At 43.4% G+C, this 11,637-nt stretch overlaps 2 protein-coding genes across 2 annotated transcripts; one reads left to right on the top strand and one right to left on the bottom strand.

Annotated features, from left to right (window-relative positions):
* Nucleotides 1-1,322: 1,322 nt before the first annotated feature.
* Nucleotides 1,323-3,019, bottom strand: CPTP (ceramide-1-phosphate transfer protein). The gene is made up of 2 exons (XM_032201299.1): nt 2,881-3,019; nt 1,323-2,788 (listed from the first exon to the last, which is right to left on the bottom strand). The coding sequence occupies exons 1-2, from the start codon at nt 3,000-3,002 to the stop codon at nt 2,266-2,268; spliced, it is 645 nt and encodes a 214-aa protein (XP_032057190.1). The 5' UTR covers nt 3,003-3,019; the 3' UTR covers nt 1,323-2,265.
* A 29-nt stretch (nt 3,020-3,048) lies between these two features.
* Nucleotides 3,049-11,634, top strand: INTS11 (integrator complex subunit 11). The gene is made up of 17 exons (XM_032201283.1): nt 3,049-3,369; nt 3,702-3,799; nt 4,360-4,433; nt 4,692-4,920; nt 5,037-5,135; nt 5,234-5,268; nt 5,970-6,108; nt 6,998-7,062; nt 7,612-7,801; nt 8,113-8,196; nt 8,300-8,389; nt 8,966-9,128; nt 9,300-9,407; nt 10,051-10,112; nt 10,202-10,344; nt 10,880-11,009; nt 11,517-11,634. The coding sequence occupies exons 1-17, from the start codon at nt 3,342-3,344 to the stop codon at nt 11,580-11,582; spliced, it is 1,803 nt and encodes a 600-aa protein (XP_032057174.1). The 5' UTR covers nt 3,049-3,341; the 3' UTR covers nt 11,583-11,634.
* The last annotated feature ends 3 nt before the right edge of the window (nt 11,635-11,637 follow it).

Genomic DNA, 11,637 nt, shown 5'->3' on the forward strand with positions numbered 1-11,637 from the left:
TCCAATAATTCCTCCCAGCAAGTGACACATGCTTTAACCCTCAATGGTTTTCAATTCACGGTGGGAAAGCAAGCTCTGTCTTACTTAGACTCTCTTCCCAACTTTGAAGTGCCCTGCACTGAAAGCATGTCACATAGTTTATTTTTAAATTAACTTCAGAATGATAGGTTGAGTCGCCTGAGCTGTAGGGTAGTGGTAAGTGTCTTACACAACAGTAATTTATATATATATTTAAATTCAAGGTCACCTCATCATGGAAATTCCCAAATCTTTCTCAGGACACCACAAGAACTTAACAGGTGTGAACCATTCCTCGGCTGCCACTTCAGTGAGCTATTACTCACAGCTACCCTGCTATTTTCAGAACATATTTTCAGAAAATAGCAGGATATATATAGCAAAATGTTGTTGGCCAATCTAATTTTTTCTCACACTGAGCTGTGACGTTAACCTCAGGTTGCTGATGTAGGTACCAGTTCCCTAGCATGGTAATTTAAGTTGGTTCATTGTTTGCATTTTTTCTGTCAAGTGTGAATTTTAGAAAGCAGGATAGTGCCGAATTGAAAAGTTCAATTGAATTGAAAGTTCAGCTCACTGCATTTTGATAACTTATTTGTGCTGTATCACAGAAGCTGCTTGTACCACCAGTGGTACTACTTTTGCTACAAGGCTAGGATTTTTTTTCATGTATCTTGGAGAAGCAGGCACATTATCAAAAGCTAAGTATATGTACGCAGGTTTTGAGCAAATGACAGTTGTAGATATCTGTGTCTACGCTACATAGTTTGTATTGACGTTTGTTTTTTTTTTTTAAAGATACCTTACAGGTTTCCCTAACTTCTTAATGGAGTATTTAGGTGTTAGCTTTAATTATAAAACTTAATTTAAACAGTTTAAAATAGTAATTCAACTGCATGGAGTGAAAAAAAACCAGGCTGCTTGAATAGTGTAAGTGTTGCATATAAGCAGTTATTTACACCCCCACACATTTTCAGGTGAAATCAAGTATGCTTACTGTGGGGTAGGAGATTATGGGATTTAAGCTCCCTCTAGTGAATCTGCATGTTGTTGCAGCTTTCAAGTACAGCAGTTAATGTAAGTGAAGGAAGTGAAGGTGTGGTGTTGTGCTTGTTGGCTTTATTTTCCTCCTTCTGGATGTGGCTGCATTAGTGAAAGCAGACGGACTCTGAACCTGTGCAAAGTGCAGGACCTATTTTACTGAGTGTTGGCTACCTGGGGCTGTTTAAAAGCCTCCTGTCATTTAAAGATGGGGATTTCCTAGAGACACCAGGAAAACAGAATTTTCACTAGGCAACACCTTGTTTAAACGTGAGCATGCAGACTGATAAAATCTGTATTTTACTTGAAGCACACTTAACACAAAATGACTGGCAATAAATGTACAACAGTTTTTCCCTGCTAAGAAAGTTTTTGATTCTTTAATTTCAAGTTCATTTTAAGTTCATTTTCAATGTTAACTTTTATCTCACAAGAGGAATAGACGAGAACGAAAGTGACAGGGAAGAGAACGGAATTTTTCCACGTGGTCATCCTACCATTTGTGCATTAAACCCACGAGAAATCAAACATTTTTTTCATTTGACACATAACACTATTTGACATAATTTATGGCATTTAACACATTACACAGATGAAATACCAGCTCCATCTTTATCAGAAAGCAAGGAAAGCCCAGCAAGAGGTATTCTGTAGTTTACAACATGGAATTGCTCCATTTTAATGCATGAATTTATCCTATGTAAACATGTAATCATTTTAAGGTGGTTTTAGCAGAAGAGGAATTTTCACAGCATAGCAACTAAACCTCCCTTTAGGATGTGAGGTCACATGTAGCGTGAATGTGTTTGGATATCCTATTAGGAAGTTACACCAATAATTGTGAGAGCACCAAAGGCTGTAGCTGCTCAGAGGCTGTTGGTTTAGCTTACAAATAAATTAAAGCCCCGCATTCCAGCCTAGCTGGAGAGCTGAAGGTGAATCCAGGGAGAAAAGAGAACTCTCTCAAGCATGTGCATAGACCTTTTCTCCCCCTCCCTGTAGAGCTGAAGCAATGATATATATACTTATGTATGTATTTCTTAGTGCATTTTTGTCTTGTTATAGCATGAGGCATCCTGAATAGCTTTGTCAGCTCCCTGGGGGAAGAGGAAAGGGCGAGTGACCGAGGGGCAGAGATTCTGATGCTTCTGTGCAGAGGAAAACAGTTTTTAGGTGGTTCATCTGTCAGGACGTGTCAACCTCCTGTCAAGGGAGGTTGAGCAGCTTGTGCTGGGCGTAGAGCTCCTCGGTGATCCCGTAGACACTGGAGATGTGGGGCAAAGCATCGCCCAGCATGATGACGGCTTCCTCGGGGGTGCCCACGTTCATGATCTCCAGGAAGGCGTTGCGCGAGGGCAGCGCGCAGAAGGCCACCGTGGCGGCCTTGCGAATGACCCAGGGGTGGTAGGCGGCCAGGGAGGCGTTGTAGGAGTCTGTGCAGATGGTGGACGTCTTGGAGTCCTCCTGGGCAGTCCTCAGCCCCTCCAGGAACAGCTGCAGCCACCGCAGGGCCCGGTGCAGGCGCAGCACGGTCCGGCAGCCCGAGTCGGGATGCTCCGACCGCCTCTGGATGTCCACCAGCCCGCTGGCCAGCTCGTAGGCCACCATGGACTGCAGCGTGCGGTACTCCTCCTGCCTCTCTCCGCCGCAGTAGCTCTCCATGATCTGTATTTTAGCCACAGCGTCCTTGGAGATGAAGGAGAAGATGGCGCCCAGGCTGTTGAGGAACCTGCCGGCGGGGGGTAAAAACAAAAACAAAACAAAAACCACGGGGGCATCAGCGAGCGGCTCCCCCCAGCCCTTCCCCACCTCCTAACTCACCGGACGAGGCCCCTCCAGCCTCGCAGGTAGGGTCCGAGCAGCACCTCCCTGCGCTCCGTCACGGCCGCCTGGAAGGCGCTCAGCACCTCCCTCAGGCTGAAGGCGCCCGCGGCCGCCGCCATTTTCTCGCCCGGGCGCCGCCGCCACCGCCATGGGCTGGGCTCCGCCGGGCGTGCGCGGAGCCGCTGAGGCGCCGAGCCCCGGCCCTGCCCGGCCGCCCCCTGCTGAAGGAGGGGTGATTTCGCCTTCAGTTCACTTCGTGCTTCCCGATTTTATTTATTTATTTATTTATTTATTTATTTATTTTTACCCTCTAGGGTGAAGGCCGGCCCCCGCTTCAGCCTCCTGGGTGAGAGGCGGGGGGAAATGGCGGCGCTGAGGCTCGCAGCGGCTTTTTGCTGTGCGGATCCTGTTGTCGGCAGTATAATTCCTGCATAATTTGGGATCTAGAGGTGGTTAAAATGCCCGAGATAAAGGTCACGCCCTTGGGTAAGTCCAATCTGAAATAGGCCTGAAATATCAGAACTGAGAGACGCTGGGTGCCGTGCTTTCCTTAAGGAAGGGAATCGGTTGTTAGCATTTGTAATTAGAAGTAACACGTCCTAGGACGCTAGAGACACATTCAGTGCCTCTCCTAAGCTCAAGGCCAAGTCAGCTCCCATCTGCTGACAGACCTGCTTGCTTGGAAGGAAGGCTGCAGTCCTTTTCCCACATCAGAAGTGGGCAAAGGCTCTTGTACAGTGTGTAGACCTTTAAATGCGTGTCCTTTGAAGTGACCAAACGTTCCCAGAGGTGTCTGATCTGTCTTTCTGTTGGTCCAGGGGCTGGCCAGGATGTGGGGCGCAGCTGTATCCTCGTGTCTATTGCGGGGAAGAACGTTATGCTTGACTGTGGGATGCACATGGGCTACAACGATGATGTGAGTATGATGGGGAAGCCTGAATGTTGTACAGGGATACCTGTGGGGTGCCTGTCCTCGCTCAGTAGGGCTCCTGCTTTGTTGTCCTGCTCTCTTCATTATTATTTGAACATGACCTGATTCATCTTATATGATATGTAGGTAGTGTTAGCAGGGTGTACGTTATTGGGCACATATGTCAGCTGTTGCTGAGAATGAACAAGTGTCACCCCTTCAGAATCTTGCTTTCTTGTGCAAGAGGTACATCCCCTCAAGTATTCCTGGTATAGGAAGTTCCCCCATCCAGCCAACCCTCTTCTTTCCATGGGTTGTGGACTCTGAAGGAAAAAAATATATATATTAAGCAAGCTGTGAACGTTCCATTCCTGGTCTTCCATATGGGCAGGGTATCTAGCAGGTACACTAGTGTAGTCTCCGACCTGTTGCAGTTTTGTCTTGAGATGGATTACAGCATGTGTTCAGTACTGCAGATGGTTTATGCTATTGTTCTGGTGAATTAATAATTTAATATTAACTGTCCTTGTTTAGTAGTGGATAACCTGCTTTTTTTCTCTTTGCAGAGGCGTTTTCCTGACTTTTCTTACATCACTCAGAATGGAAGGCTGACTGACTTCCTAGACTGTGTGATCATCAGGTGAGAAAGCTTCCTTACCACAACTGAAATGGGAAACAGGAAAGTTTTTTTTTGTTTGTTTGTTTTTGGTTTTGTGTGTGTGTGTGTTTCTTTGTTTTTAAAAGAAGGGAAAAAACCAACATGTTGCAGTTCCATCATTCATATTCTGGTCAGTTCCTCTGTGTTGTGCAGTGCTTTGAAATTCTGAAGCAAGATGTGAGAACCAGGCAAGCTAAATTCCCATGTAACATTTCTTTTATCCTTTCTGTCTTTTTGCAGCCACTTCCATTTGGACCATTGTGGAGCTTTGCCGTATTTCAGTGAAATGGTCGGATACGATGGGCCCATTTATATGACGCACCCCACTAAGGCCATCTGTCCTATTCTCCTGGAGGACTATAGGAAAATAACTGTAGATAAGAAGGGGGAAACTAACTTCTTCACTTCCCAAATGATTAAAGACTGTATGAAAAAAGTGGTTGCTGTGCATCTTCACCAGACAGTTCAGGTAAATGACCGTTTCTGCATAGTCTTGGATCAGACCAACCGAATAGTTGTGGAAGGCAGAGTAATTTTATTTTTTAAAAGGTTTTGCACTACTGCAGTGTTTGCTTGCTTGTACAGGTGGATGAGGAGTTGGAGATCAAGGCGTACTATGCAGGCCATGTGCTAGGAGCAGCCATGTTCCAGATTAAGGTTGGATGCGAGTCAGTTGTATACACTGTAAGTATGTGCAACAGCATTTGTGGATGCTCACATCTCCTTTTAATAGCCTGCTCTCTTACCTTGAGAATATAAATGGATTTCTCTTCTTTCGTTAGGGTGATTACAACATGACACCAGACAGACATTTAGGGTAAGTAGGAAGCTGGGTTTCTATGAATTGTATCTCTTTCAGACAGGACAGTTTTACCATAGCTTCTGTTAATACGTAGGGGCTTATCAGCATTGATCCTTTGTTGTTTGATGGGAGACTGGAACACTAACTGGTGTCTTTGCTGGAAAGATAAATGCAATTTTGAATTCTGAGAATGAACAGATTTAAATTGATTCCTCAGGATAGACCTTAATGTAATCTTCTCCATTGTACTCATATTAATCCATTTTTAAGGCTGCGTAATAATTGGATTTAGGTGTTTGAAATGCCTTATTGCTGTGGTATTCTCTAATGTGTTTACTTTTTAAGAAAGTGCCAGTCACAACCTTTAACATTCATTTTATTTTTACTGGCATGTATGATAGATTTTCATATTTGTGATATTTAGAATAATATTTTAATGCATTTAAAACAAATAATAGACTGGAAAATTGTTTTTCAAAATCTGGAGTCGGTGTCTATTCTGAGCTGTATTAATTTAAAGAAAGCACAGCCTGTAAAGAGGAGTCCTGGTGCTGCCATGGAACTCAGAGGTGACTTTGGCCAAGCCAATGCACATTGGTGTTTCTTTGTTCAAGTGGAGTTAGTGATATTCTGCACCCAGGTTGGAGACCTGCAGATGAGAATTTAGATACTATCCCTTAATTTGATTGGCTTTTTAAAAATCCCTTTTGTTTTAGTGCCGCCTGGATTGATAAGTGTCGCCCAGATTTATTAATAACTGAGTCCACCTATGCCACAACTATCAGAGACTCCAAACGTTGCAGAGAAAGAGACTTCTTGAAGAAAGTTCACGAGACCGTAGAAAGAGGAGGAAAGGTACAGCATTTTGATACAAGTGATGTGTTTTTTCTCTGTGAAGCTTCTCATCTCTGTAGCGCTGTGTAACTGTTTAACCAACCCAGGCATCTGTGCATGACCACAGTGAAAAACTGAAGGAGTTTTTATATTGCTCCATCGGTAATTTAAAAGAGAGGGTATTAAACACTTAAACTGTGTCAAGAAGGAAACCAAACTGCACGAATAAGGCAGTAAGGGAAATGCTCTGCTTACAGTTTCCAGATACGGAGGATGAAGGCAAAATTAACTTTATTTGTCTCTTGTATCTGAAGCATCCTCTTAGTCATATAAACTAAGTAATTGAGAATGACTGCTCAAATTACTGCTTTTAAGCTTAATCAAAACTGATTTCCCATGTAGTCAGTCAGGTCTGTCTGTTCAGTATTCTCCTTTGTGCTGTTCAGCGTTACGCTGCCTGTTACCATAGAAGTCCTCCAAGTGCAATTACCACACAGTAAATGATGCTTCAGTGCCTTGCGTGTGGCTGTTTTGTCTGGGTAAGCCTGTTCCAGCCTCGTGTGATTTGATGTGAACAACTTTAGCTAGTCACAAAGCACATGGAACAGATAATGAAAGCATTGCAACATGGATGTGAGTTGCATAGGTCCCATTATTGTTTTAGGATTTGTCAGACTTTTCTGTTTCTCAGAGCTTAGCCCCTGTCTTTGCTAACATAAAGAAAATGTCTGGGATTCTCTTTTTCATTGCCACCCCATTTAGAGCATGCCTAGTAAAGGACATTAAAAAAATCATTTTAATCCCTCAGAATCTGCAAATAGGAATGGGAATTTACAAGACAGGAAAGTTTTACTGATTTAAGTGTAGCTAATTCACCGATTTCACAGACTAAATCATACCTCAATTGCAGGTTCTTATCCCAGTATTTGCCCTTGGACGTGCCCAGGAGCTTTGCATTTTACTGGAAACTTTCTGGTGAGTGCAGACTGTTCAGTGCGTGTTCCTCTTTTGTGTCCTCATGCTGTGGTCCTGACAGGTTTCTATGATTCTTTCATATCTGTTTGGTACAAATATTCTCTTTAGTTTTCCTCTTCATGGTGGCGGTTGCAGAACTGTTTCTTTCCATGTATCACTTATTTCCAATGCTTCTGATTCTAAACAGTAAATTAAACGTTGTCTTTACAAGGATCATTCCCTGCTCTGTCCCCAAACACTCGGTACCAACTGTCCTTCAAATAATTTGATGGCAGCTTTGCCACATTGTAAAACTGTTTTTATGGGAGGGAGATGGGATGAACAAGTAAAGTATTAAACTTTCTTATAAGCATTGTGTGGAAACGGGTTAAAGGTGACTCCACGGTAAGTTAATGCCCAATGATACAGCGTTGTCCTGATATTGACTTAGTTTGTTGGGAGTATGTTCTGTGCAGAAATCTTTGGTGGCTATGTGGGTTTATGGACTTAAGCATGAAGAGCCAGGATTCTAATGTGGTTCTCGTGGATCTGGATCTCTTCTTTCTGCAGGGAAAGAATGAATTTAAAGGCTCCAATTTATTTTTCCACGGGACTGACGGAGAAGGCTAACCATTATTACAAGCTCTTCATCACGTGGACTAATCAGAAAATTCGGAAAACATTTGTGCAGAGGAACATGTTTGAGTTCAAGCACATCAAAGCATTTGATCGGGCCTTCGCAGATAACCCAGGACCTATGGTAGGTGGGCAGTAATGAGGGGGTAGAGCAGATCTGTGGTGTCAGGGAGCTGTTTTTATACCTCTCTGTTCCTGGTTTAGGCAAACCAAGCAACCTACAAAAGCCTAAGCATCTTCTACCCCATTAATACAATAAAATAGCAAAAAGCTCTGTTGGAGCCTTGCTGTAGTAAGTGTGCTATAATGGGTATTAGTGAGTTCTCTCTGCAGTTCTAGGATATTTATATAAGTAATGGTATTTTTTTTTATTTTTATTAAAAAAAAAAAAGGCAACTTTTCTGTGGTGATTCATGACACATCTTTGAATTCCAGGTTGTGTTTGCAACTCCTGGTATGCTTCATGCAGGACAATCCCTTCAGATCTTCAGGAAATGGGCAGGGAATGAAAAGAATATGGTAAGAAATTCAGTTTAACACATGAGGTTTTGTGTTAGTGTCATATATAAGATGGTAAGAACAGAAACTTCTATCAGCGTTGTTTTTCTGGTTTCCCTCTCAGGTCATTATGCCAGGCTACTGTGTGCAGGGAACCGTGGGCCATAAGATTCTGAGCGGACAGCGCAAGCTGGAAATGGAGGGAAGACAAATAGTAAGTTTTGTTTCCAAGGAGGGAGATCACTGGAGAAAGCTTTTGGGAATTTGAGTTGGTAGTTAGACAGCAGATACTTGTAATGGGAACATGCTGCATGCAGCGTGGGAAATACCTGAGTAACATTTTGATCAGAGTGGAACTAGGATTTCTTCTTTGTTCTTTCTACCATTTTATTGCTTCAGAATTCACTGGCCTCAACATTTTGCCAGGGGAGTATTTATAGTAGGCTTGATTAGTCAGATAGACGGCAATGATACGCTTTCATGCAGAAGGGGATTTTGAAACTGATCCCAAGTGTACTTCAGTATTGATTTCTTTTGGCAAATGTGCAACAAGTGTTTTGCTTTGGAACTCTGCAGTTTAGCTTTAAAACTTATTGCGAACTTTTCTGTACGGTATTCAGGCTGCTGATAAGCAGGTTTCTCTCCAACATCATTTCCCAGTGCAGCTGATCTGCTTCCTTCTTTAAAATAAATATGGTCTGGGTCTGTTCATGTGGGGTATACGAGCTGTGACAAGCCAAAGTGGTTGCTGATTCTCAAAGCCTGTGCTTTCCACCTCCTTCTCTTGCAGCTGGAGGTAAAGATGCAGGTGGAGTACATGTCCTTCAGCGCCCATGCGGATGCCAAGGGAATAATGCAGCTGATTCGCCAGGCTGAGCCGCGCAATGTTCTGCTGGTCCATGGTGAAGCAAAGAAAATGGAGTTTCTGAAGCAGAAAATAGAACAGGAATTTCGTACGTACAGCGTTGGTGCTGAAAAGAGTAGAAAGAAGAAGAATGAGAGCTTTAAATTCCCATAATTAACCCAAGGGACCTCAGCAGAGTTAGGAATAGTGCAGTGTACAGGACAGGCTGGGATGGGAAATGCTGCTGCAGCCCTTCTGACGTTGCTTGTTTATGTTGCAGATGTCAGCTGTTACATGCCTGCAAACGGAGAGACCACGACAATATTCACCAATCCAAGCATTCCAGTAGACATATCCCTGGGACTCCTGAAGAGAGAAACAGCGATAGGTAACGCATTTTCAGCCAGGAATTCCAGCTTTCGTGCCCTGCCACTGCACTGCAGTGTGTTTGTATAGTACTTGTGGTAGGTGGAAATGGTGATGCAGGAGCAGTGGTGATTAACAGCTTCTTTGTAAGAACATTTTACCAGTGCTTGGTGGTTGAGAAGGGCTTTCTGGGAAATGAAAGGGCTGCTGTGCACATATGTAAAAAACGCCAAAAAAAAAACACCCGAAAAGACAGCACAAAACTAATGGAACTGCCTTTTTTGCTGTTTGTTCGTTTGTTATGAAAACAAAGTCCAGGTATGCTTTTACTAGCTAGGTCTGTGAAAACTGGAATTCCTTTCATAAATCCAGTGTAAGAAAATTCTTAAAGCCTCTCTTACCAGGAAGTGACGTGGGGAGAGGCAGCTGATCTGTATTACTGGACGTTGTTTCTTACCTCTGTCTGGAGCACTGACAGTGATGTAAGCACCGTGTGCTTTGTTTTAAGGGACAGGAGAATGAAGATGTGAAATCTTAGTCTGTGAACCTTAGCAGGGACTTGGAGATCTGATCCATTAAGTCCCATAGCAGTTGTCTAAAATGTGTGAAAAGCAAGCACAAATGATTAACCCTGTTGTCTTTCTCTTCCATTGGCCTTGGTTTAGGGCTCTTACCAGATGTCAAGAAGCCAAAGCTCATGCATGGCACATTAATTATGAAGGATAACGTAAGTAACGTGGACCGCAGAGGAAGAATAAAACCCCACAGCATGCACAGAGAAGTATCTGACAGTGGATTTGTGCTCTTCCTCTGCAGAGCTTCCGGCTGGTTTCTTCCGAGCAGGCTCTGAAGGAGCTGGGTCTTGCAGAACATCAGCTGCGTTTCACCTGCCGCGTTCACATTCAGGATCCACGGAAAGAACATGAGACAGTGCTTCGTGTATATAACCATCTCAAAGGGTAAGGCCCTTCTTCACTGTGCTTGGCTTTTTTTCCTCTAGGGATGAATGATTTTATCATTCTTAACAGGCAGAATGAGTGCGTTCTTCTTTCTGCCCTGTCAGCTGTGCCATATATTGTTAAGAGAAAGTTTTTTTTGCAGCCCAGAAGCCTTAACTGCTGTAGATTTCAGCCTGTTTAACAAATATAACCAGAACAGAGGTTACCCGTCAGTAGCAGAGGCAGGTAATCAGCATATGCACTCATGGTCTTCGCCAAACTAGTGCAGTCCGCTGGAAATGTTTGTTGCTGTTGATTTGCTGCTGTCACTGCTGCTTGTGTAGCTGGAGTTAGCCCTGCTTTTGCAGGGAGACCAGTAAGCACAGGATCAAGACAACTAAATTAGCCCCTTCTGTCTTGTTTGGGTGGGGGTGATGCTCAGAAATGCAGCTAAAAGCAGTAACACCACACTGCTTTGGGGGATTTAACACACAGGGGTGTTCAGCGTGTGTGCACATCCCCTCCAAAATAAATGGAATCCCTTTTATCTTACCAGGGTCCTGAAGGATTACTCAGTGCAGCATCTCCCTGACGGTTCGATAACAGTCGAGTCCATTCTTATCCAAGCTACAGCACACTCTGAGGATCAAGGAACCAAAGTTCTGCTCGTATCCTGGACGTACCAGGTAGGAACACCCACGAACACACTTTTCCAGCAACTCTGATTATCCTTAATGTCTTACAGGCCAAAACTGGCCTATAAGGTAGGTTGCTACTGCAAAGGTAGTGCGATGCAGTGTGTGGGTGTGTGTTATAATGCAGGTATAAAACGTAAACAACAGGCAGAAAGCCAGCTAGCACTGATTTGTGGTAAGATTAGATGTAGTGTTTTCTTCAAAAGTAGAATTTCTATGGCTGAAGTTTAAGTGTTTTCAGTGGTTCTTTATTCTTTGCTTTCATGAAAAATTTATTCTGAAAAGAGATCTCAAAGAGGCTCTCTTTGACGAGGGGAGATTTTACAGTGATAAGTTTGAAAGAACGCCTTGAAATGCATTCCCATTTTCAAACACTGATTTTGCTGGGTGCAGGAATTATTTTAGTCTATTTCTAGGTAGCAGATTCTAATTTATTGCCCCAGATAGGAAAGAGTCAACTGGAAGATGTCTTTCATTCTGTTTTTTCTTTTCCTTTAGGATGAAGAACTAGGCAGCTACCTCACATCCCTTCTGAAAAAGGGACTGCCACAGAGTACATCCTGAGCAACAGAGCAGCAGGCAGAGTGATGCTTCAGAGAAATTCAGATTTTATTTTGTT

The sequence above is a fragment of the Aythya fuligula genome, chromosome 21, assembly GCF_009819795.1.
Source record: "Aythya fuligula isolate bAytFul2 chromosome 21, bAytFul2.pri, whole genome shotgun sequence".
NCBI lineage: Eukaryota > Metazoa > Chordata > Aves > Anseriformes > Anatidae > Aythya > Aythya fuligula.

Bases quoted from the DNA above. Each gene is read 5' to 3' on its own strand.
- CPTP (XM_032201299.1), bottom strand. From the start codon at position 3,002: ATGGCGGCGGCCGCGGGCGCCTTCAGCCTGAGGGAGGTGCTGAGCGCC. The intron at 2,789-2,880 runs GTGAGTTAGGAG...CCCCGCCGGCAG, and splicing joins GGCTGGAGGGGCCTCGTCCG to GTTCCTCAACAGCCTGGGCG.
- INTS11 (XM_032201283.1), top strand. From the start codon at position 3,342: ATGCCCGAGATAAAGGTCACGCCCTTGG. The intron at 9,408-10,050 runs GTAACGCATTTT...GCCTTGGTTTAG, and splicing joins GAAGAGAGAAACAGCGATAG to GGCTCTTACCAGATGTCAAG. The intron at 10,113-10,201 runs GTAAGTAACGTG...CTTCCTCTGCAG, and splicing joins CATTAATTATGAAGGATAAC to AGCTTCCGGCTGGTTTCTTC.